Source organism: Calcarisporiella thermophila (assembly GCF_041956535.1).
Source record: "Calcarisporiella thermophila strain CBS 279.70 unplaced genomic scaffold VTP21scaffold_1, whole genome shotgun sequence".
NCBI classification, from domain to species: domain Eukaryota; kingdom Fungi; phylum Calcarisporiellomycota; class Calcarisporiellomycetes; order Calcarisporiellales; family Calcarisporiellaceae; genus Calcarisporiella; species Calcarisporiella thermophila.
This window is the reverse complement of record NW_027192191.1, coordinates 716,930-741,668: the sequence shown is the minus strand read 5'-3', so window position 1 is coordinate 741,668 and position 24,739 is coordinate 716,930. Positions and strand designations below refer to the sequence as shown.

Genomic DNA, 24,739 nt, shown 5'->3' with positions numbered 1-24,739 from the left:
CAGCGATTTTTGCATTCAATGCACATGCGATTCAATTAGAGTCTTGCACACTTCACTTTAATATAGCCAAGAATACCGCAGCGGTTATTGAAGTCTCCTGGAAGGCAAGCTTATTTATCCGAGGCATACTAGAGATCTCCAAGGATTATTGGCCGAGCTTCGTGGGCTCTCTGTGCAGCGGGCGGGTCTCCTGGAGCAGCATAGGGTTACGGCTCTGGATTACTATAGACGAATTTAAGATTTCTCATCGCTGCCCCTTTTGCCACCACTAGACTCCAAAATCAATGCAATGCAATCTCATGCTGATACTTCAAAAGTGAGAGTTTGAAGGAGCTGAATGCTATATGCTGTATCACGCGCGCCTGCCTTTTCTTTTTCCCCACAGCCTTTCACAAACACTTTTTTTTCTAAAAAAAATACACTCTAGCTATAAGGGCTTTTTGTTTTTGTTAATCCAATCTCTCTCTGCCGCCCTTTCTTTATGCCGCGTCTTTTTTAATTAAACAATGGGAGATGGAGGAACCAACTTCGAGAAAAGTCGAAATTCCACTAGTGTATTCTCGCGAGAAATTTTGCGACAAGTTCCCCGCCAGTCTTGATGGTTATGTATGGAAGAGTCATTGTTCTCGCGCTGATTCTCATGTGAGCTTAACCCACCTTTCTATGATCTAGATGTCACCCCAAACCTTTTCTCTTCGTATAATGGCTATCAATCAGCGAATAAGAGAGCAAAATGTGAAGCCCCACTCGGAATCGCGCTTGACGCGCATTATTTTCTGGCTGGTGTTCGTGAGTGTCGTAGTCTTGACGGTAGTTGCACTGGGAATTACCCCTCTGCTTCAAGAGAAACCTTTTCTTCCTTCAGGATTCCACTGGGGAATTACTGCAATAGCCATTGTTTTTCTTGTTTGCATTGCGTTGGCGTGTGAAATTTTTGTCCTAAAACGGTTGAGCAAGGTAGGTTACCAATGGTTGCCCCATTCAATTATAGACTGGATGGAGAAACGCGTTTATATAGTTTGAAAGAGTTGTGAAAGCAATCTGCTCCGAGTTGAGCGAGCTAGACCACCCGGACATTGCGTATTCAATGAGAAGACAGCTGTTGGGTTCAACAAGAATCAATCCCGACGGGTCGAAGACGCTCGAAGGAACCTTCGATTATGTAGGCCTTAAAACGTTTTTCTCTGAGGTCTAACCCCCTGACACTGACACCTCTACCATCCAGTTTATTATCATAAAGTTCTCCGAGATCCCTCCTGTCCCAGAATACGAAGCCACCACTCTTATTCCGCCGCCTCCTCCCACCTTCAACCCCTCTTCCTCCGATTCTTTGCAGCCACTCTCACCTCCTCCTGATTATAATACGATCATCAAGGGGTCTAGCTTGCCTACTAGCAGCAGCGCATAGTATCCAGCAAGCACCTCGGCTAGTTGGTCTCGTGCTCTTTTCCTTATATTCTTATATTTGCAATGGACTGTATATATTTTATGGTATATAATTTGTATCATTAATTACTCTTTTGAACTATATGGATGTTGTTGCTGTCGATTCCTCAGTCGGTATATTATTCTGGTCATATGGTGAATAAGTGACCTCGATTTCCCGCAGCCTTAGTGCGTCTTCTTTTTGAAAATCTATACATCCATTGATTGCTTTCCATTTTCGTGTACACGGCATTTGTCGATCTTAATGTGATCGAAAAAACTGTGATCTACAGATCTCACCTTTTTCAGCATAAGGTGTAGTCCCCTCACAAGAAACTATACCACCCTCTACTCATGCTGTACCGCTGGGTCTCCGAAAGATACCTTTTGACGAGCCTTTTCAGTTCGTAATGAATTAATGCTTTCTTGATTTGAATTTTCCAGGTTTTGGATTTTCGAATTTTTTTTTTATTTAACTCTCTTTTGTAATAGGAGTCACCTGAATATTTACCGTTTTCTTTATGTTAGGATACCTGGGGTTTGCTGAAAATATTTCCGTTAAGGTCAGGAGTATGTTAGTTTATTAACTCTGATTAGCGCACGCTTTTAAGCTCTTTTTTTTTTGACAGCATATTATTTAATTATTTTGTCGGAGTGCTTTGCAACTCTACTCTGAAGCAGGATATTAAAACGTGAAAGCAGAGCCGACCTCGTGCATTTTTGGTTAAGCGTCAAATAAAAACTGCGACACGTCCTTCAAGATGATATGTCGAGAAGTGTGAGATGTAAGGATTGAAGTAGAATGGTTGATAATCTAAGTCGTAGTTGAAAATTAATCTTGGTATCCGTTGATTTGCCTTCTTATATGGGTCCATTTCTATGGATCAAGAGGGGGAGGAGTGAAACAATGGTTATGTTACTATAGCCGATTATCTATTTTATTTGAAAATTAAACATAAAACTCATACAAATGAAGCCAAGAATATCTGTTCATTTATTAGCTTCTAACCCTGTTTCCAACTCATAGCTTTTGTTGAAGAATATGTTCGGATGTTCTACAGGCTCTAATAGCTTTGTTGATGCACCTTCCTCTTTCGGCCGTCGCGTCAGCTCATAGTATCTTGTGCATGCCACCTGATAATGTCTTCCCTGTACAAGCTCCAATATCTCGCGTATTCCAGATTCAGGTACTTTGTAGCCCCGGAGAGTAGCCGTGAGATTCTCAGGTGAGAAATGGCGAAATGGGCAGCCGTGATGCTCACCAGCATGTGGTTGGTCGCCCATGATTATTTTAGTGCAGCTGAATTATACAAGGAATGAATTCGACTATGCAATTGCAATCATTCGATTTATATTTTTCTTACCTGTATGGAGTATAGTTGGTCCGCTTTCCCTCCATACCATAGTTATGCCGAATGTTGTATGCATAACCTTTCTTATGGAAGTCATCGCTGGAAATTTTTGTAAACGCCTTTTGCCAGAAAATCATAGATTCCTCAAGTGAGAGACCAACACCCTGAGATAAGAAGAAGTGTTAATGAAATTCGAAACAGGCGGAAAGCAGCTCATCTCACCTTCAAGAATAATCCAAACTGCATGCGACCCCCGTGTTTCATATGTTTATCTTTAGTAAGTTGAGAGTAAAGATGGCGCATGCACAAAGGAAAGTGGTGTTCAAGCTTTAAGAATAAAATAAGAATTAGGAATAGATGAGATAACATACCATTGAACAGGATGTTACTTACGTTAGGAACATCATTTGCCGATACTTTCCCCGCAATCGGTACTGACGCAGTGAACTCTTTTCCTGAACTCTGTGTATTGATATTGTTTAACACTGGTACCAATCGGTCATCTTCGTCAAGTCGTGGTAATGCTTTTGAGGCTGCCTATTGAAGGATTGGCCATATTGAAGGAGGGTACACAATAAAAACAGATCGAATCACCTAGTTACCTCCATGGCGCATGTTAAATGCTTTCGGAATTCACCAAGTACAAGCACAATCAGATCACTCGAAGGAACGTATGCTTTACCACGCTTTAAAAATATACGTCTTTGATGGACTAAATCCAATGCTTTTTGCCAGTCAACCTGGAGGTTAGTTATCGTGGTAAGCGTAATGTCCTGATATTCCTATATAGAATCCAAATGAAAATATAAAGTTACTTCAAAGAATGCTTCACTCTCGAATCGTTCAGCAATATGGGGGGAGGATGCCATTAGCTCTTTCCGTATGCTGTCCTTTTCCTCTTTACTTATCTATTGTATTATCCGTCAAATGGTTAGATTTCTGATGTCCACAGTCTAATATGCATATCAAGCATACCATTTTCCATGATAAATTCAAACTTGTCAAATATGAGTATCTATCCTGTAGTGTCTCAGATTCGAAGCGATATCTATTGAAAAAATTTACATCGAGTAAATTTGAGATGCTAACTTGATTCGCCGAATTAATTCTCCACCTGAATAGCTCGCATTCGTTATTAATGAACCATCTTCTCAAATCCTCGGTTCTAGCATAAGCTAACCGTAAAATGAAGTGACTGATATGATCCTTCCGTCGCTCTTCTTGCAGGGGGTAATGTTTAGCATTATTGGAGTGTAGAGGCAAATGTTGTGCACATGCCTCTTCCATTTGCCTCTTCATTTCTTCATCATTTTTCCCCCTGACACAATAAGTTTCGATGATTTTTAGGACTATATAATTTGACAAAACATAGATCGGCATGTCATTGCCTTCAGCCAACAGATCAATTAAATTGGTGGTCGTGTTACCTTTTACGCGATCTAAAGCAAAGAGCTCAAATTCCTCGAGAGTAACTTCAGAGAGGGGAGGATCGAGGTAAAAGTTCAGACGATATGGATACGGTGCAGTATGAAGGGCTACATCGCCTAATCGTGTTGTTGTTAAAGCATGCCTTTTGCGAGTTTGCCGATACATTGCTGGTCAGACACGTTCGTAAAACTAACAGCAAGATTTAATAATTGACACGAAAAAACACGAAATTTAGGACCTCGCTCTCGTGAGCAGTCACTTTTCTAAGCCATGAAACGTCTTTCGATACCATTATCGTCGTTAAAATACAGTGCAAATTCAAGCTTCTACTCTTCCTTATTCAATTCCCATTCTAAGGTGTGTTGATGGACAGTCTATGGAATCGGAATGATAAAAGATGGGGAGCCTCCGCTTAACACTGACCAATCGTCAACTAAATCCAATGTAGATTATTTTAACGAGTGGACACAAGAATTTGAAAGTATGGCAAAACTTCTGAAGTTTTAATATTAGCAGCATGAACCTCTTATAATGAAGACCCTATTAACATTAAAAACAATAATAAGGACTCATTGAACAATTTCAGCTTGACGGTTCGAAGAAGGCGACCGTAGTGGGCTTTTTTGGCCTTGGAGATTGCATTGGACAGGATGTGTCGAGTCAAATTAATGGCGTATTAGGGGTTAATGCATTCGGATCGGTAAGAAGTTTTTTCGCAAGGCTTTGTGATTCAACAAAAACGATTTTTACTTAAAAACCGAATTTTACCTTTTAGTCTAGCTGCAAAGGTATGACATGCACATGTCCAAAGCATCATGCCGTATTATTGTCAGGGAGTGACCACAACTTCGTAAGCATTCTCTAATTACATTTCGAACCAAGTTTATTAATTAACCTATATATTCGTATCCCCAGCCAAAGATATGGGCCTATTGTTTTGTTCCCAAGTGCCAAATATTTATATATTTAGACACTTCGGGGAGCAGCAATAATATTGCCAGTAAAAAGACAATTGTAATAACGTTTGAAAAAGCTGTAATGCATTTCTTTCGACTGAAATCTATGAAAATTCTTATGTAGTATTCAAGATGCGATGATTTTGAATGGCAAAAGCAGTTTTACAATTCGCTTCTCTTTCTCTTCTTGATATCGCATGTGCTAGTGGTGGGTATTCTCAATATTTCTCCCTCTTTAATTCTGATTCAACCGTTATTTCATAACCCAGGCATTTGTACCAGGCACACAGATAGATGCAAATCTTCTCTCTCTCTTTTCAACTTTGGCGTCTCTCAAGCGTAGCGTGAATCGCGCACTGCAAGAGTTAATTAAAGACCAATTAAATGTTTGGGCAAAGAATGGCCTAGAAAAAGCAGCAAGATCAACTCTAGGCGTTGAATCCGCCTTTGATTATAGTGATGAATCGCTCGCGCTCGGACAGACCCTACCGCTGTTATTATTTACATTTTTGGAGGTTTGTCTTTTATATTCGCGGTACTCTCATCACCTAAGCAGTTATGGGTTGACCGAGACTGTTCTTATTCAAATTATAGATTAACTACGTATCTAAGAATGACGGCAAGAAGGTATTCATAAATGCCTCATACGCAGCTAATTACTTTCTAATTACAAAATAATTAGGAGATATCCCAGTCTCTCTTGCGATCTTCACAGGACGGAATATATTCAAGGTTGCGTGCACTGTTCCGTGCCTGCAATTTAATGCCAGATCCTCATTCCTCCGCCGAAGGGTAAATTAACACTATACTCAGAACGACCTCCAACTTGTTAACTTGTTTTTTTTTTTATTTTTTTTTTTTTGCCTTAAAATGTTTTAAGGCGCCTATTGTTCTCACTTCCACCACCTTCCTCACAGCATCCACTATGTTTCGTTCCAAAATTCTTTAATGCCTCCGCAGATGATACCATATCTCTCCTTCTCCGTGCTGCTAAACTCGATCCTACGGACATTGATGGTCTTAATTTGCTGCAGGCTAGCTTCTTTAAAACTGAAGATATAGGTATCAAGTTCAAAGATTTTATCAAAACTTGGTTACGCGCCGTTTGGTCCTCCGCATCAGGGCAGTCAAGACGAAGTGACATCATTGTAGAACTTCCATTTGTGGAGGGGTGGATCGCAGAGACCGTGCTTTTGAAATCGATATTATTCAGCAAAGTGAATGAATATTCTAATATAACGGAGATTAGAGAAAAACTTGAGAAGAGATTGCTGGAGATCTTGAAGGTGGATGTAGCGTTCTCTCATAGCCAGTGTATTCAAATCCTGAAACAAGCCATTGAAGCCTATCTGCTAGACTCTCCCCCTTTCTACTCTAAGCGGCATCACCAGGTTAAAGTAGGTTCATTTGTTAATTACCCCACCCTATCAAACGATTATCTACACTGTTTTTACACAGCTCGATCAGGCCATGCGATTATATCAATCACTTGCTCGTGGCACTTGTGCTACCGAATACGCACACAGACTACGTAATGAGTGTACGCGCATCTGGGAAAATGGTCGACAGAAATGTGAAGTTAAAAGTTTAACTGGCCATGAATGCATGCAAGAGGTATGGAAATGGAGAAACTGTTATCCTTTTCTCTTTCTATCCATTGTTGTACTAACCGCGGACACTTATTAGTTAAATCACGATAAGAGCGAAAACGATGAGGAAAAACTTCATCGAAGCGGCATTCAATCTTTCCATGCATGTAATTGTGGCAGAACACGAAGAGCCATCGAGGACCCCTTCGATATTGAGGTACGAATAGCTAGACAGTCCAATTTCTTTCTCCTCGAGTATTTAGTTTAGTTCGCTTCACTGATAGGATGCCAACGTGCATATATTCCAAGTGAAGGGGTGCTGTGATTCTCCTGGAATGCATCGTTTTCCTCTTCCTTCCCCATCCTTCCTTAAACATTCACAATGGTCTCTCATTCTTATCGGGCATGCAAGCATGTATCGCCCTCTTTCCGGTCTAGATTGGCGAGATGGATTCGTCAGCAAGACAAGCTATTTGCTGCCCTGGGATATTCGTCTAAAAGTGCAGTCTACCCCTGAAGTGGATGCAATGGTTGCAAAAGCGGAATCACAATGGGAATGGGAATTGGACTTGATATATGAAGGGGGAGATGGAAAATTAGGAACAGGGAAAGGGAAAGGAAGCACTGTAGGTGTTTCTGCGTTCAGAAAAAAGGGGATGAATGTTATTCAGGACCAAGAGGCATGGCCAGCGCTAGGAGCTGAGTGTAAGACGTCATTTTGTATTCATTAACACTCCATTCATAATTTTAAATTACTGGCGCACTTGATGATAGTCAAACCTCAAGGAAAACCCCCTCTTGCTTCCTCACGCGCGTTTCCTCTCTCTCAAGCACTTAAACTCGCTTCCGCCATTACAGAGACTAAAGTATCCCTCTCCGCCGATAACTCCATGCACTCGGAAAATAAAAGCAGGATTGGTATCGGCAATCATACTGAAGAGATCTTATATTCACCACGCGATCGCCGTGGCCGGAGACGGAGAGGTCGAAGCCGACAGTTGGCCAAGTTGGCTGAAGATTTACATACCCCAGGAAATGATATGACGCTACGGACCTATGTGGGAGTAGAGTATGAATGCCCTCAGGGTCATCGATTTCTGAGTTGCAGCGGAGGCACAATTTGCAAACTCGGCCATACGAATCACAGTAAGGTAAACTAACGTAATGGACAGCTTTTAGCTATAAAGGAATATACTGAATCTTTTATGGAATTGGTTAAAGGAGAACGTCAATGCCCTCTTGGATCAGGATTTTCCAGTGTATATACTCTGTCCCTTACATAATATGCCCCCCGAAAAATCCACCACTCCTAGCAACATCATCGCCCAACTTCAGCGGATCCACATCGTAACTCCCAATTCCCCGCTCCCATTGCGGCTACACCCAGTCATTGCCGTTACCACCTCTCAAGGAGAGACACTTGAAGTAGGGATGGGCACTGGCATCGAGCCTATTATCCTACCACGAAGCAGTTTTGTGGTTCTACGATTGCCTTACATATATTATACGCCCGAGGGCAAAGCTGTGCCGTTACCGACCGAACCGGATGCGCTGATTCGTAGCGTTTGGTTGAAGAGGAATTTTTTGAATTTCGACCTTCTCCATGAGTAAGCGAGCGTCATCCCTATACCATCGTTTTTGAGTGTAAATGTTGCCTGTTATGGTGATTTGTTAACAAGTTTCGAGCTCTTTATTGTGCCTGTATTTCAGGAGCAGTTGTAGACAAAAAATAACAATAAGAAAAGCGATTGAGGGAGAGCAATGGTTTTAGTGCATATCACTAGTATAGGAGGTGGATTTGGCCCTCTCCTCTGGTGCGCTTCCTTCTTCCCATCCCAATTTCCTGTATACATTGCAGAGATGTTTAAAAATTGCCTCGGAAGATTGGCACTTCCTACAGAAAATTTTCTAGCTTCGAGTGGACAATACATTCGCGTTTATAGAGTCAGTTTAACAGTTTAAATAAAAACAGCTTTCTTATGAAAAGAGAAGCCAAATCCATGTGAAATCAGGTATGGTCTGAATACATTTTGCGACCATTCGTCTACGCTTACACCTTCTCGACATAAGATGAAGGGAAGAGGCCTTGCTGCCCATTGAGTCTACCTTCCCACCATCCTTCGGCGCAATCTCGGCTAACCACTTCGATGAGATCGCCTGCACGGATTGACATTTCGGCTCCGGAGCGAGCCTCATAGTCATAGAGCGCACGGACTTGATCTTTGTTAATGAAAAGTAGCATCAATAAATCGAATCTGTTTAAGATAAAAATCTTCGAATATGTAATTACCAATTTGCTTCGAACTGCGGCTACCAGATTTTGGATTAATACTAATGTAAGAGGCGGGAACTAGGCCTTGAGCTCCCTGTTTCTCCGCTCTTACCCATCCAGAGCCATCTGTGGACATATATTAAATTTTCGACATACCCATTGATAGGAAAATCTACTCATAATCTTACCATCCTCTTGCACAATTGTAATTACATCTTGAGCCACCACTTTTAAATGTCCTGCCTCTCCACTCTGATAGTCATAGATGACTGTGGCAGTTGTTCGATCGGGGACTCCAGGAGGCGATCGGTTTGGAAGTGCCCGACTAGGTGGTGCGCGCATGGACGATGCGGATGAGGTACGGCTTGATGGAGATTGAAGTGATGGAGAACGATTGGGCGATGAGGCTCCAGGATTGGGGGAGACGTTAGCACTAGTAGGGGCGGAACCCGAGGAGAAAACTTGGATAGATGCCCCTGAATAAAAATGAAACCCATGAATATTATGCGTAAAGAACAAATCAAAATCTTGGTATTTACTATTTTTTGCTCTGACTGAATTAGAAGAGGATATCGAAAGAGTCCTACTAGCTTTGGCTCCACCCTTCACGTTGGAGCAGGTTGGAGGGACATTCATCTCACATTTTGCATGGCAATTGTAATCACAGTCTGTCAAAAGACAAATGAATGAATATGGACATTATTCTCGATAGGGATAGAATGACCACAGTACCGCGACAAGTAAATCCTTTGTTGGAGAGTCCCCAAATGTTGTTCTGGCAGAAATCGCATTTTGTTGGAAGAGTGAATGAAGTGGCCTTGAAATCATGAGGTTGTTGAATGGCCATATTTTCTAATGATGGGGAATGAGAGGAAATTTTCAATAAAATGAATAAATTCTAGGGGAGAAGGATAATAGTATACCTCCTACACATTCTGTGATAAAGTAAACCTGGGTATCATATACCAATTTACTATTTTCTAAAAAGATCATCTGGCGCCACGATTCAAGATATGTCTAAAAGAGAGGACGAATTTTAGAGATAACAGAGCAGACAATACAATATGGGACACAAACCTCATTCAGATCATCGAACTCGTTTTCTTTGCAATTTTCTAGTTTATTTCTTAGTGCTTCCACCTCTTTAGTCTTGTGCACAAATTCCGTGGTCACTTCAGCCTGCTGTCGACGAAGTTTTGTCATTTTGTTAAAGAGGAAGACGGTTTCATTTTCGTCCTGGGAAATATCTTCCTGTATATATCGAAAGAGCATGAGATTATTATGTGAAGCTTTCAATCGCCAATAGCACAAACAATAACTCACCGTGTCTCGGATAATAGGAGAAGTGTGGAAGAGGAAGTCGGGTGGAGGCGCGATGTCAAGTTGGTGGGGTGCAATGAGGGTGGCCGAATCAGAGATACCATCAATTCTAGCAACGCCCTCAGAAATCACACCCACTTGGCTCTGTGCGTTATTGAGGAGCAATTGCTCCATAGAAATGTACTCCTGCCAGATACCCTTCATAGCAGCAATGCGACTTTCGTTTGATTGCTTCATTTGCTGTTGGCAAACAAATAAAATGAAATTTTTCCATTAACCTTGGAGAAAAACTCATAAATGCATTCGTATCCAAGCATACCTCCAATAGAGCAGGCAAATCATGATTATAATATTTTTGCTTGATAGCATTTGCCGCGTGGATGGTAACAACATAGAGATTCTACGGTTTTGGACTGAATAGGTATATTCTAAACAAAGAAAGAAAAGGCCTCATTTTTACCTTGTTGTTATTCCTATCGAGCATATCATGCTGATATTGCCTCTTAGCCTGAAATTATAGGGATATATAATGATTAAATGGCAGCATAAAGGGTTTCATTGTTGCCTATTCTGACCTTGTCTGTCACTCCATCCCCTTTTGATTGGCGCATTTTGTTAGTAGCTGTTTCCTCGCTGGACTCCCAGTAGTTTGTTTTTGCTTTATCCATGTCCATAATTACTCTATCTCGCTCCGCAATTAGTTTTTGCGCAAAACCCATATGTCTGTTCCTAGACTCGGTTTTCTTAGCACTCAGCACCCTAAATTTCTCGCTTATTCTAGAGGCTAGAGCATTTGCATATGCCCCACGTTCTTTTGCCATCGCCTCAGTTTGATTAACTATAATTGCCCAAGCTTGCTGAGCCGAACTAAACACAATAATATTACAATGCATTGCGGTGCGAAAGAGCTTGATTGAGAGCAAAAACTTACCATTCATCTTCCTCTGGGCTTCTATTTTTTTTATTTTGGTACTTCTTTGCCAATGCCTCCAACCTTTGTGAATATTCTCTCTCGATTTGGGCGCGTTCTTTAACAAACTCTCGGCAATCATCGACAAAATGAATACCATTTTGCAGATGTTCACTAATTATAGGAACTGGGTCCTAACGAAAGTTACAAATGTCAATTCAACTGTAAAATAAAGGCAGAATTAGAATAATACTTACTTTAAGATCCGTCGCTAATAGCATCGACCGATTGCCAGACATCGTCTGATGATGGAACTGATGAATTTAAAGATATTTTCTATGTGAAGTCTGGAATATATCAGATTACGCAGAATTGGTAAATCCAGATTGCCACAAAAGGAAATTACGCTACAGCCCAAGTAAGTGGGTCCGATTTTAAAATGGTATTGAGGTACAGCAAGTGCAATTTATTAGGGAATTTTCATCTGTATATTGCAGGAGGGCAAACAGATATTAAGCAGTGCCAAGAGTTACCATTATAAATTTAATATTTTGAAGGAACCGGTTGGGTTTCAACTCCTGGCCAATTTGTATTGTATCATTATTCGCGTAATTCTGAACAGGCTATGCCCCCTCTCCTCCATATTCTCTTCCCCACTTTCTTTCCCAATTTCTGTTGCCTGTCCTTTCTCCGGGTTGCTGAATATGATCATAAGTATCAAGGCTTTAATATTTGATTCTCTCTTCTATAACAGAACCCAAGGTTATATCTATCGCTAAATCATAACGCTTCATAGACTGACCCGAAATTCCACTTAATATAACCATTAGACGTCCATTCTGCGCTATACCACCGCTTTGTACGTTTCCAACAAAAATAAGCCGATCGGCGGGAATTACTCAGTGTGCGTATTTAAAGAGTCGTAAAGAAAGGGTATATGGATGAGCCACAGTTTGACTGTTTCAGCCATAGCAAATCTTTGTTGAAAGGAGTCGCGATTGCTCGAGACCCTTAAGCAAGAGAGGGGGAAGCGATACAACGTCATTTTTGACCCGGCTTTCTTCACAGATTTCGAAGCAGAAATGGCTGAGCAATATAATGCCTACCCACGAGTACAAGTGCTGGCAGTTCGGTGGTGGTTGAAGCTTGCATTCGGAATATTAGGCTGATTTAATATCGATTGTGTGGTCCTCAACGCGAAGCCAAGTTAATATTAAAATTAACTCAAGCCTGTCATGCGCACCTATCGATATTGACGGAGCTTGAATCGTATTGCCACTTTGTGTTCGCCTTTCGCCCCCATCGTTTTCCTCCATCCTCCATTATATCGCCAGAATCCTCATTCTTCACGCCCTTTACATATTCTACACGTAGCCCCTCCCAAACTCGCTGAATGACGATCCAAAATAAGACATTTCCTTCAAAGAATATTGATGTTGCCCGTAGTCGAAGTTTGATTCGCCGTACTGGATCCATTGGTAGGCGAAGCTTGGCTCAGCTCCAGCGCTCCTCATCTAATGCAGGTGGTGGAGAGGAAACTCATCCTGTGGACGTATTGACCTATCGTCTTCTTGCTTGGAAGGTAGTTATAAAGAACATCAAGTTGTTTTTCAAGAGCCAGACATCAATTCATGAGTTCGCTATGCGAGCTTCATATCGATCGGGAGAACAAGTGGACATCCCTGCTGACATTGCCAAAAATTTCATCCCCCAAGGCGGGATAATGGAGTTATGTTCGGCATTGAAAAATTCTTCGGTTGATATAGCTCAACAGCATGAAAATATCAGTAAAAAATTAAACGAGTCCCTAGTTGAATTATCTCAGCTCAAGGTAGAGCTGGTACTAGGAATCCCTCAATTAATGGCTTATTAACCTCATTATTGTCTTTGTGAATTATTGGAACCAACTTTTAGAGTGAAGTTAAAAGCTATATCACAAGATTACAACAAGATACCAGCATATCTAATAACAATCTGGATTCATTGCGGGAGCGGTCTAAGAATAAAATCTTGGAACTCTCTAAAAGTGTAGCACTTGTTGAAACCTCGCGTAAGTATTAGCAATCCAATATATTATTTTTACAGATTCTGAGAGCTCTCTATTTAATAGCGGAGGAACTCAACAGTAAAGGCGATCCTTTCATTTTAAATATGGGTAAAGAATTTTTTTTAAAGATATCATTTCAGAAGATATTCTAAACATTAAAAATGAATTAGCTGTACGAAATTTTCTCGAGAAGGAAATTAATGTTGAGAACAACGCGCTGCGCTCTCTTTTGGACTGGCAGAAAAAGATTTCCTTATTGGATGCCAGTATTGGAGAACGACTTTTCGTTATCGTTCAGAGCTGGAACACAACTTTTGCTCCTAATAATGATAGCATATGCAAAACTATCTTGAGCGCTTCAACTACCGCGACTCGACTTTTACCCAAAGCTAACGAGGAATGGAATTCATTTGCGTTGCGGCATGCAAAGAGCCTACTGGATGAAAAGATTCTGCTTAGATCTGCTCAGAGTATACCCTATCCGAATAAACAACATTTCACTGTATTACCGATAATCGAAGGACGATTAGAAAGGAAAAAAACACTATCGTGGGGCGAAAGGTAATCTGGCTTCTGTAGAACATCCTGACTGAAATCAGTTATTTTAGCTTATTTATATTCTCTTCTTAATATAGATACTGTGTTCTGACCCCAGCCGGATACTTCCATGAGTTTAAATCCATTGATACCTCTATTTACCAAGAGCCATCAACTTCAATATTCATTCCTGGATGCACTATTGGTATGCTTTCATATCTTTATTATCTGGTAATCTGGTTTTTAATCTTATTGTATTTCCTAAAGGTACCCATCCCAAAGGCAAGAAAGTTGAGTATTCCTTCTTTATAACTGAAAAAAAGCTGGGCTTTCTTAATTTGGATCAAAAGGTAAGGACGTTTTACAATAGGATACAAGTGCATGTGATTAATCGCTTCCATTTATTTTTTCAGTATTTATATCGAACTTCGAGCATCGAGCAAATGGATGAATGGTGCAACAAGCTGCAAGCTTTTGCAAGCTTATCTATCGACAATCGAGAGTTTCCTCGCAGATATGCTACATCTCCAATCGGACAACCTATCGACTCCCCGGCTTCAGTTGCTGTAGCTTCCGCTGCTCCTAAAAAGGAAGTGTGCTCTCATCCAGCTATGACTGAAACACAAAACAATGATCAAGCGGAAGCCTCGAGCTCTCAACCTCAAACCGCTATAGCAAGCTCATCAGCTAATACTGGTAAGACCTCTTCTAATCCGAGCGCGGAGACCCAAAACACAACTGTATCACCAGTTCAGCAGGAAACAACTGCAACTTCCAATTCACGCTGAAATTTATTTCAATATAGCTCAGGCTTTTTAGGTTGATAGAGAATGTCAACATCACTAGATTAATGCCAGAATGTTCATTGAATGATTCCTTAATTTATATCTACCCGGAACCACTTTGTGTTGTTGTATATCTTATATACTACTATTTTATTTCGTACTCTTTAATATTTTTAACTACCTGTAATATTCGTGCATAGTATATTACTATTTGTTTGTGTAGAATATATCTCTCCATCTCTAACGCATGGGGTAATACTACTCTATTAGTTACTTACAGAATCTTTAAGTCGTTGTGAAGAATCAGTAGCACATTTTCATCTCTGTAACTTGTTTCGTACAAAGACTTTTCTGAGAAGGCTACTGTAATTGAAAAAAAGGCTCGAACCGCAATTTAGCAAACTGATACTGAGCTGAGTAAAAGAAGTAGTCTTTTTCTCAGGGACATCAACTGGTGTAAACTGAGATTGAATGCAACCCAGACACATAATAGGCTGATCATTGACAATACAACTTTAGAGAGGTATTCGATTTGCTTAGGCCGCTCCCATTTTCCACACAAACTTGTGCAAGGCGCTGCGCGGAACATGCGATAGTATCACATTGCGTCTGGGATCCACTGTGCAGTATAGACAAGTATTACGCTCCGATTCATTTCACTGTATTTCTAGACACTTCTTTTGATCTTTTTTATGAGTATATTCACAAAAGCCATTTAGAATAGTAAGCAGTAGTCAAGTCAAAATGGTGTCAAACTCCCCTAACTGTCAATGAAAGTAAAATAAAGGTAAAATAATACCAACTTACACTATATTCTATATTTTCTTGAGCGTTATTGGAAAGTATTTACAAAACGCATTCCACTGGGCTCTAGTGGTAAGGGATCAATAGGCCTCTGCCCCAGACTCGACCTTGCTAGATTGAGCTCAGGGAAGTTCAATCCGATTGTATTCCCTCATGATCTTTGCAATTAGTGCAATAGGATCACGTTCTCCTGTTACTGTGTTTTAATAATAGCTTCGGGATTTGTTCTAATTAATGTTGAGTTTGAAGAATATGTATCAAATTATTCAATTTAGATTCTCGCGTATACTTCCCAATAGACATCTTAAATGTGAAGAAACTATTAAGGAGTCAATACGATTTCTCGTGGCTCGGTAAATAGCGCCGAGCTTACTATTGATAAAATGGCCTCCATTTTTTAAATAGTGGAAAGCACGTTGTTGAGGTTGCGAACCTTTTAAACGTATTTAAGATCACCAAACCGACTGAGTACGAATCATTGTGTGAATTGGAGCTCAATTGTAGTTTGTTTACTTTTTTCGTTATAAGGTGTAATCTTGTGACTACACCTTTTAGACTTTTCTCCTACACTCTATGGTGTAGAATAGCATTGAATAAGCAACGATCATATTAACGGAGTTTAATTTACCAATTCTATGATCGGAGTTAATAATTCAGACTGCTGTCAACAGTATTACTAAATCAATTTAACTAATGGTATATCTTTCGATACATTTTAATACTAGACTCATAAAAAACTGAATTTAATGGTGCGAACCACAATATTATTCTTGGAGGGCGAGAATTAGGCGGAGCTACCTGTTGCACAAATAGAGCGAAATGGTATTGGAACGTGGTCATGCTCTATGTGAATGTTGAAGTATACAGCATTCAGGATCCTGTTCTTATATAAACCTGGTAAGAAAGCATGCTTCAAAGTTAACCACAGTTTGTTCTTAAAGTTATTAGCTCCTAATTTTAGCATCCACTTCTCAATAATGGTGTTCAAATCGACTATCCTCAGCTGTTTGTTGATTTCTCTTGCTTCTACTGTATTTGCGGCCCCATCCGGCGAAAAGTTGAATGTGCCAGAGGCAAAATTTGGTCCGTCTGATGACACCAGGATCTATAATGGTGAAAAGGTGAATTCGGGAGAGATGCCATTCGTGCTTAGGTTAAGCCTAAAGAAAAACGGAAGCTATTATCGTTGCACCGGTTCCTTGATCGCAAAAGATGCTGTGCTTACGGCTGCCCACTGTCTGGACGGTAAAGAGGGAGCTACAGTGCACTACGGAAACAATCAGTCAGTGAACTCAAAGAGGCTCGTTATGCACCCTAGGGTATCTTTGCTATATCGCTCTAATGCGTTCTCGCCATATTGATCGCTCAAACTTCCTCTTCCCACTCCTCCTTCCTCTAATAGTATCGTCAAACAGGTTATAATGATGTTGGGCTTATCTTTTTGGAGCGGGGAATCGACGTCAAGCCTGTGGTGATCGACACCAATATTCCCAAAGAATTTGACGACATGACGGCAGCGGGATATGGACAAACTGAGAAAGGAGGTTCTTCTAACCAGCTCCTCAAAATAGACATCGAAGTATCCGATTACAAAACGTGCCGAGACAACAATGGTCATTTCACAGGCTTTGATGGGCCGGAACTCTGCACTAATCCTGGCACTAAGAAGACTACTTGCAACGGGTAATCTGATTATAAAAATAGCACATTCAATCTATGTTATGTATTTACGCGAGCTGCAACCGTATAGGGATAGCGGCGGTCCATACTTGACTGGAGGAACTGGTAACTACAAATTATTGGGAGTTAATTCCAGGAAGATTGGTCCAAATCACACGGGGAAGGATTATGAAAATTGCGGTGGTAAGTCACTAAAATACAAATATTTGTAATCTTGTTCTTACTCCCTCTCTCTCGATAGAGGAGCGATCAATTACCTTTTTCGGTCGTGCGGGACATCATATCAAATGGATAAAAGAAGAGGGTGCTAACATTTAGAATTAATTCTAAGGATTATTTGTAATGGTTAAAAGGATTTTGGTTAAATGTAATAAATTTTCGATAAGCGCTGAGAAAGTTGAGAATACTATTCAAAAAAATCGTAATAGGTTTTATTCTAAATAACTCGAATAGGCTCTACCAAGTGACGAATATATAACCAACCCAAATGTAATATGTCGGCGAATGGATCAGTAATTTTTTTAACATGGAGATACCGTAATTTTAATATTGTTTTAAATGCTTAGACGCTATAATGAAGTCCCATTTTGTTTATCTACGGGCTGATAAAGAGCATTGGAAGTTTTAGCTTAGTGACTCCTTTAGACCAACAAGCCGATTCTTGGATTTTTTTTCTTGTATATATACTCTTTTTTTTATCATTTACAGTGTTTATTACTAGAAGAAATCATTATATAGCATATTGATTACATAATAGAGGGAAATAAAAGGAACAAGGAACCATAAGATCGAAAGGGTATTCAAGGTGAAACACTAGTTGTACCAAAAATAAAAAAAAAGAAACTAGTGGTAAAGGAAATTAATTAAGTGGCAAGTATCCATTTTGAATTTAATTGTCGAGACACAATTCTATTCTGTCAATATTCTCCATTGTATTATCAATCTGGGGTGATTTTCTTCCAAATGTACATAAAATTTCAATCAGGATGCCATTTTCCAATAACTCTTGTTTCGCGCTTCTTAGCATTTCATCGTATTCTTCACTACTTATATACATCACTTGTGCTAAATATGGTCGCAGTGCAGTTAAGAATTGCACCCAGGTCTCACGCCCAAGTGTTTTGCCCTTTCCCGTAATATTACCAGCAGAAAAGGACCGAGACACTGATTGAACACCCTCCATGTGAATAGTTTTTAAATAATTGGGAACCCAGCGCGCCCATGACGGGAGAATATCACGTGCACACAATGTATTATAAACTGCAATGAATAAAAGTGATCTATATTTACCTCTTTATATTGTGATATATACATCTGTACTTACGTCCATCTGTGATCTTCCTAAGTGCTGGACCTTCTCCTTGGATATTATAGTCTGTAGTAGCTTAGGTGTTATTATTACAAAATAAAGCGCGTATTGTAATGTTAGTCAATCCTGAGATGTGCTCTTACCTGTGTCAACTATTTCTAAGTACCCTTTAGGTTTCAATACTCTAAGTATTTCCCCAAGAACTCCAGGCCATTCTCTTTGAAATATCCCTAAACTCATGTGTCGTATGTATATAAATTCGAAGCTTTCATCCGAAAATGGTAAACCTATGAGAACATTCACAGTTTGAAACCAACAGTTTTCAGGGACAATGTGCGATGGATACATTTCGCATATGTCTATTCCGTAAAAGTGGCTACTTGGATACACTGTAGCCATCTCCATTGTTCATGCTCCAGGCCCGCATCTAATATAAGCCAATAGGTGAAAAGCAATTGGGCGCAATTCAATTGAGATACTTACCCAACGTCCAGTACCATAGCTCCATTTTTTAAAATAGTTTGTACAGGAGAAAGGAAATTGCAATTATTAAAAATAAGTCTATACAAGAAAGTACTAGTGAATTTAGGTATTTTTTTAATGGTCGGAACGGGAACGCTTACCGAAGAAAATAATGTAAATTAATTAATCGGTCTATCTCCTCCTCATCATTTGGCAAAATGTAGTGTATCTCTGTTATAAATTTGAAATTACTTATTTTCATTCATAAAATTCGATGCACAACTTACCTTTGGCATCACAAAATCGTCTCCCCAAAATCCATTTGTTTCCATTGCTATTGAACTGTTGATCTGGGATGTCTGATGGAGAAAAAACTGGTTTATACTGACGGGATTTAAGTGTAATTGAAGGTTTTTTCTGCAACTGAACTCTAGTATCTTTTGTTAAACGTTCATTACTGCATTGCTGTCCTTTGGTATTTAAGAATTTAACGCGTCGAAAAGACTTAGCTAAAGACACCTCTTCTATATGTTGGTCCCTTCTAATGCCGGAATTTCTCCCTACTCCCAATTCCAAATGGAGCAATGTATCGGCACCATGGAATCTTGTGGATGCATTTGATATACTCTGCGATTTAGAGTGCGAATTTTTCCGATTTTTTGAGAAGAAAAATTCTCCAAGTGCTGCCGAGAGGGATGGGTTGAAGAGAAAAATGATAAAGCTAAGGATACCTTGCATCCCAGACAATATCGCTTTTGCTCGTGCCGTTGATTCTCCAATCGGCGTATAGCGAGCATTAACCGCAAAGAGAATTGTAAGTATACATTCGGATGGCATTATTACAATGAGTACTAGTGGATACCCTAGGAGCCTTATTATAGACATCATCACAAGGCGGTCTCTATTGCGATTTTGGTCGGTACGTCGAAACCTTTTCCGCTTTGAATCTAAAACAATGCGGAAAACCATTTTTGCGCAGATAACAATAACAGTGAAAGAATAGAGAATTCCGCTGAATACAACGATGTTGAACAATACTATCCAAGCTATGTTAACATCAGAGGGCCAATCTGTGTTTATAAATTTCTATGAAATTAGAATATAGTTTAGCGTTAACCGTATTAAGTTGATAATGGAATAAAATAAAAACTCAGTAGTTACTTTGTGTTCATCCCACCAAGCATTGCCATAGAAAAGGTAAGGGGTTGACAATATGAATGGGACAAGAGTGGATATCGGAAGATACCACTTTTGATACCGAGCAATATTAATGTGTTTGTGGAAAGCTGAGAGTTGGAGGTCGAAAGCGATGCTGACTGTGAGTAAAGAAAACCACATAGGAAAGAAAATGAAAGACCAGAGGAGAATACGGCAAAACCAGATATCATAAGGCAGAATTGCATCTAAAAAATCGGTAGCCATACGAATGACATAAAAACTACGAAAAAGTGCATCGGCAAGGCCAATCCAAAAACTGAGCTTAAATGATATGCTCCTTGTTACTTGTGGTTGCATGTATCGAAGCCAAACAACAAGTATCATCATTAGAACCGCGCATGCAATTGACGAAAAATTCAGAGCGAGTTCGGTTCTCGTTATCGTGAACTGCATATTTTTATATATAACTATATCTTGGAATTGCAATAATAAGTGTTAGTTCAAAATTCTCGAAAACATTGATCATCTCTCCACCTACCTATCTAGTCTAAGATTGAAGTTTGATCAATGGTATAATTTGCTTATACCATAAGATTATTTTATATCTTTCATTTTAAGTTATAATTTTTTTCACTAGAACAAAAACTTTGTATACCCACAAATATGATATATACTCGTGGATACTTACACTTTGTTTTGGGATTTATAGAGTATAATCAGTGCGCTAATTATATTTCTTCTCATGTAGTGTAAATAGTATCAATACCGAGTCATAGCCAGGTATATGAGAAACTACAATGTGGTAAAATAACCTGCACATTTGGAATTCAAGAAATATAAACCAATTCACGAAAATCTCAAAGAACAAAAAGACTGACTTTCCGTATAACATTGCATACTTTTTGTATTCATTAGTTTCAGATTTTCTTATTTCAGCGACTACTTTGATAATAACTTTATTCTTAGATTTTATATATGCAATATTGAATTATAGATAATATAAAGGTATTGGAGTCTCAGTATGTCTTTTCACTTAATTGATATTTCTTTACAAAACTATCCATAAATGCGAGGTGAATAGTATTTTTAATAAAACTATCTGATCCTGCAAATTTACTATATCTTTTGGATTCTACTTCTCCAAGTAATAATATAGTTAGGCAATGTAACACCATCGTTAAAATTTGATTCTGCAAAGAATTAGACAGAAGGATTGGAAAAATTGATTGGTCAAAGCTTTTACACAGTGAAGTTTACTTTTTAAATTCGAGCGCCTTCATTCCAAGTGAAGCGGACCATTATCCATTATAGCTTGTAGTTACATCCAAAAATAATCCCATCAAAGTCCTCCTCCCCCACCATAGCTTATTTTTTCGTTAAATTATATCCTAAATAACTCAGCAAGTTCATGTGTGTGGAGCAAAAATTGACATCGAGTAAATTATACGCAGTGGCCATTTTTAATCAGCACTCTTTATTATTTTTTGCAGTATATAAACCGATTTTTTTCATTGATTTAATATTTTACCAGTTATCTCTATTTTTATGGATTTTTTTTAGTTTAATTATCATAATTACATTAGAGTAATTCGAATTATAGTGTATGTCGATATTATATGTAGTAGCAACGATGTGTCAGGTTGGATCGAAGTGGATTAACCTAGGTATTATGGAATGAAGCAATACAATATTTATTAATGATGCGGATAATATTACGAATATTTTAATTTGGGATCCACATGCGTAACTCGCTATATAATAAAGTAATTTATCTTTGTAATGAATGTTTATTTAAATTTATGCGAACTTGAAAAGGTCGTGATGATTCATTTAAAATTGGTACCAATATCTCTGGAGAATCATTAGCAACTAAAGGTGCCCGGAGTTTATCGGACCATTTCCGACTTAGGAAATTTCTTCGACAGTATACAAGTAATACTGTGAGCATATGAAGACCTACCAAATATTTTCGTGTCCGCGTAAAAGAGATGTGCCACGTTAACTTAAATACTTACTAAAGAAATTAAGATGTTATTCTTTATTCTCTTATCTTTCATCTCTTAAAGTATATCAATAATATTTTATACTAATACAAGGTAGAAAAGAGACAGTTATTTTTCATAGCTATTTTCCAAGCTTTAAAGATTTTTCACCAAAATATTAAAAAGCTGAGTATTAAGGTGCTTGTAAATAGGAATGATATCTAAAAAATTCATCCTCCGCTGATATACTATTATTTGATTTTTTGTTTTAGTTTTGTGAAGCCAATATCTAGCAATATATTGATGTGTATTCTACTTTCTCAGAGATTACTCTTAACGACAACTGTTTGTTCGGTTTATTGAGTACCTTAGCCACAATGAGAATAAGACTGAGAGAAACCTCAGCCACGTGTTGTTCCAATTATAGAACTTGGATAAATATTGCCACCAGCATAATTTTTCTAATTTAGCTCAACACCGCCAGAAGTTCCCCCTTTTTTAGTAGATCCTACGATATACCCTCCTGCTATTTCTTCATTAATTTCTTATTCACTCACTTCAAGCTACCAGTTACCCTTAATGACTTCCATCTCTAACCGTTATAGTGATGAAGATCTTATGTTCGCTCAAAATCAGCAACGAGAAAATATTGACCGAATTTATCGCTCACGTTTGTTTGAGCCTCCATATGAAAACAACGACACGAATGAAATACATCCAGCCGATTTAATGATTAATCGTCTTGCTACTTGGAGGGTTCTTATCGAACGTTTTATTGAACATTTTAATGTGCAGGCAGACGCCCATGAGATGACCGTGCAAAATTTACAACTTTCAATTAAACAGATGACACTTACTGCAAATATGGCTTCGAATTTTATACCACAAGGTGGAATATTGGAATTATGTACGACCCTGAGTCAATCTTTAGAGGATATGTCAAGACATCATACCAAGATTCTCGTTAGTTTGAAAATGTGTGCCGAGGAATTGACTCGTCTTAAGGTCTGCAATATATATTGCGTATCAATGGGCTGTCCGTTATGCACCGTACTTATAAATTTTATGTTTAGTTGTTTGTGGAAAGCAAAATAGTTGCTATACAACGCGACACTAGCATATCCAATAATTTGATCACCCTACGGCACCAAACTTACAACAGGATACTTCACCTTACTAGTAGTATTTCACAAATAGGGACACTTCGTAATATCTCCTTCATTCTTTATTTTATTATATCTCTAGTTTTAATCATACTTTAAATACAGACGAGGGAAAACGAGATTATCAAAATGATCCATGTCTTATCAACCTGGGTATAGGATGTGTCTATATTTATAGTTAATATGTGATTGGCTAATTGTATTTGATAGATATAAAAAGAAAGCTTCAACGGCTGGTGGACGAAGAGAGCAGTACAATTGAATCGCTCCTCAACTGGCAACATAACCTTTCCGAGGTTGATATCCATATCTACCTCCGCCTCTTTGACATTGTACAAATATGGATGACCGAGTTTATCCCTCAAATCAGCTCTGTTCGTACCGCCCTATCCAAAAAGACGGCAACAATTGTAGACCTTCGCTCTAATGCCGGTGAAGAGTGGACCACTTTTGCAGAACGAAACGCAACTAACTTTCTTGACCCAGGCATTCCTCTCCGAACAGTAGACGATTTTAAATATCCTTATCAAAATCATTTTGCAGTTACTCCTCTATATTCAGGGGAATTAGAGAAAAAATCGATGCTGAAAATGAAACCAAGGTGTGCTTTTTTGTATACTATTGAAATGGCTCGAGCCTTTCTTATATTTCCAATTGTAGAATCGGTCTACTTACTCCTTTAGGCTTCTTCTACGAATTTAAGGCGCCTCGATTTTACACCATGCAGGAGCCAAAACATTCACTATTTATTCCGAATTGCAAAATTGGTACGTAATTGTTAGCTTCGTATACAGTTGTATCTCAAGAGGTGTTATATTTTCCATTTTCCTTAAGATGTACTTGGAGGGTTTTCATTCGTGATAACCGAGAAATTGGTCAATTTTTTGAATACGAGTAAAAATGTAAGAATTGATCCTATCTCATTCCATTTATTACTCTAAAACTATCTATAATTTATTTCTAGCACATTTTTCGGACTGAAAGGCGAGAAGAGGCTAGAGAGTGGATTTATCATCTCTACTCAATCACAAATATCTTGCCAGGATGCCAGGTCTCGCTAGTGTCACCCGTTGAGACACCTTCAATTGTCGAGTCTCCTTCAATCAACACAAATGATAAGAAAAATGCATCGTGTATGGAGGAGTGGGGTAAATTTATCAGTTTATTTAAGTTTACAAAGATAATAGAAAGTGTCTGTGGGAATTGAACACAAATGTATTAACTTGGGTCAATTAGTTTGCGATATTTGCTTTTCTTCGGATGGAATACCAACCATCTCCAAATGCCTACACGTAAGTTTTCGATTTACCAAGATTAAATGCTTTTCTTGAGAATATTAATCTTGCGTCGGAATTATAGATATCTTGCTACGATTGTTTTACTGCGGTAGTCAAAACACAGGGGAGATGCCCCTTTTGTCGCACTTCGCTAAACGAAAATGATTTGGATCAACTGTATAAGTGTTTTTAATCTGCTCTCCATTGCTTACATAACTAATGTTCATTTTGAAATAGATTGCCCTGATCATATCGAAGACGTGGAGGTGCGATCCATTGCAAT

General features: G+C 38.9%; 7 protein-coding genes across 7 annotated transcripts; 5 read left to right on the top strand and 2 right to left on the bottom strand.

Annotated features, from left to right (window-relative positions):
• Positions 1 to 513: 513 nt before the first annotated feature.
• Positions 514 to 1,408, top strand: VTP21DRAFT_319 (uncharacterized protein; the record flags this gene model as incomplete). Its single annotated transcript, XM_069393465.1, has 4 exons — positions 514 to 606; positions 673 to 957; positions 1,019 to 1,162; positions 1,226 to 1,408. The coding sequence occupies 4 exons, from the start codon at positions 514 to 516 to the stop codon at positions 1,406 to 1,408; spliced, it is 705 nt and encodes a 234-aa protein (XP_069256698.1).
• Positions 1,409 to 2,415: 1,007 nt separating this feature from the next.
• Positions 2,416 to 4,370, bottom strand: VTP21DRAFT_318 (uncharacterized protein; the record flags this gene model as incomplete). Its single annotated transcript, XM_069393454.1, has 9 exons — positions 2,416 to 2,725; positions 2,790 to 2,941; positions 3,000 to 3,104; positions 3,171 to 3,314; positions 3,380 to 3,517; positions 3,593 to 3,685; positions 3,753 to 3,825; positions 3,892 to 4,126; positions 4,205 to 4,370. The coding sequence occupies 9 exons, from the start codon at positions 4,368 to 4,370 to the stop codon at positions 2,416 to 2,418; spliced, it is 1,416 nt and encodes a 471-aa protein (XP_069256697.1).
• Positions 4,371 to 4,592: 222 nt separating this feature from the next.
• Positions 4,593 to 8,361, top strand: VTP21DRAFT_317 (uncharacterized protein; the record flags this gene model as incomplete). Its single annotated transcript, XM_069393443.1, has 14 exons — positions 4,593 to 4,686; positions 4,772 to 4,905; positions 4,981 to 5,055; positions 5,121 to 5,219; positions 5,286 to 5,369; positions 5,431 to 5,676; positions 5,756 to 5,788; positions 5,844 to 5,953; positions 6,042 to 6,558; positions 6,620 to 6,775; positions 6,848 to 6,967; positions 7,035 to 7,455; positions 7,525 to 7,901; positions 7,972 to 8,361. The coding sequence occupies 14 exons, from the start codon at positions 4,593 to 4,595 to the stop codon at positions 8,359 to 8,361; spliced, it is 2,856 nt and encodes a 951-aa protein (XP_069256696.1).
• A 439-nt stretch (positions 8,362 to 8,800) lies between these two features.
• Positions 8,801 to 11,551, bottom strand: VTP21DRAFT_316 (uncharacterized protein; the record flags this gene model as incomplete). Its single annotated transcript, XM_069393432.1, has 13 exons — positions 8,801 to 8,970; positions 9,041 to 9,148; positions 9,211 to 9,498; positions 9,562 to 9,690; positions 9,755 to 9,874; positions 9,946 to 10,039; positions 10,100 to 10,273; positions 10,346 to 10,582; positions 10,662 to 10,742; positions 10,803 to 10,850; positions 10,918 to 11,209; positions 11,274 to 11,446; positions 11,510 to 11,551. 13 exons carry the CDS (start codon positions 11,549 to 11,551, stop codon positions 8,801 to 8,803), a joined length of 1,956 nt encoding a protein of 651 aa, XP_069256695.1.
• Positions 11,552 to 12,645: 1,094 nt separating this feature from the next.
• VTP21DRAFT_315 (uncharacterized protein) lies at positions 12,646 to 14,624 on the top strand (the record flags this gene model as incomplete). The annotated part of the gene is made up of 7 exons (XM_069393421.1): positions 12,646 to 13,092; positions 13,167 to 13,302; positions 13,363 to 13,407; positions 13,470 to 13,860; positions 13,935 to 14,041; positions 14,104 to 14,186; positions 14,250 to 14,624. 7 exons carry the CDS (start codon positions 12,646 to 12,648, stop codon positions 14,622 to 14,624), a joined length of 1,584 nt encoding a protein of 527 aa, XP_069256694.1.
• A 1,778-nt stretch (positions 14,625 to 16,402) lies between these two features.
• VTP21DRAFT_314 (uncharacterized protein) lies at positions 16,403 to 17,423 on the top strand (the record flags this gene model as incomplete). Its single annotated transcript, XM_069393410.1, has 4 exons — positions 16,403 to 16,744; positions 16,828 to 17,108; positions 17,176 to 17,288; positions 17,347 to 17,423. 4 exons carry the CDS (start codon positions 16,403 to 16,405, stop codon positions 17,421 to 17,423), a joined length of 813 nt encoding a protein of 270 aa, XP_069256693.1.
• Positions 17,424 to 22,595: 5,172 nt separating this feature from the next.
• Positions 22,596 to 24,703, top strand: VTP21DRAFT_313 (uncharacterized protein; the record flags this gene model as incomplete). The annotated part of the gene is made up of 10 exons (XM_069393399.1): positions 22,596 to 23,021; positions 23,090 to 23,222; positions 23,285 to 23,332; positions 23,390 to 23,780; positions 23,840 to 23,946; positions 24,014 to 24,081; positions 24,144 to 24,327; positions 24,416 to 24,471; positions 24,539 to 24,633; positions 24,694 to 24,703. The coding sequence occupies 10 exons, from the start codon at positions 22,596 to 22,598 to the stop codon at positions 24,701 to 24,703; spliced, it is 1,518 nt and encodes a 505-aa protein (XP_069256692.1).
• Between the last annotated feature and the right edge of the window lie 36 nt (positions 24,704 to 24,739).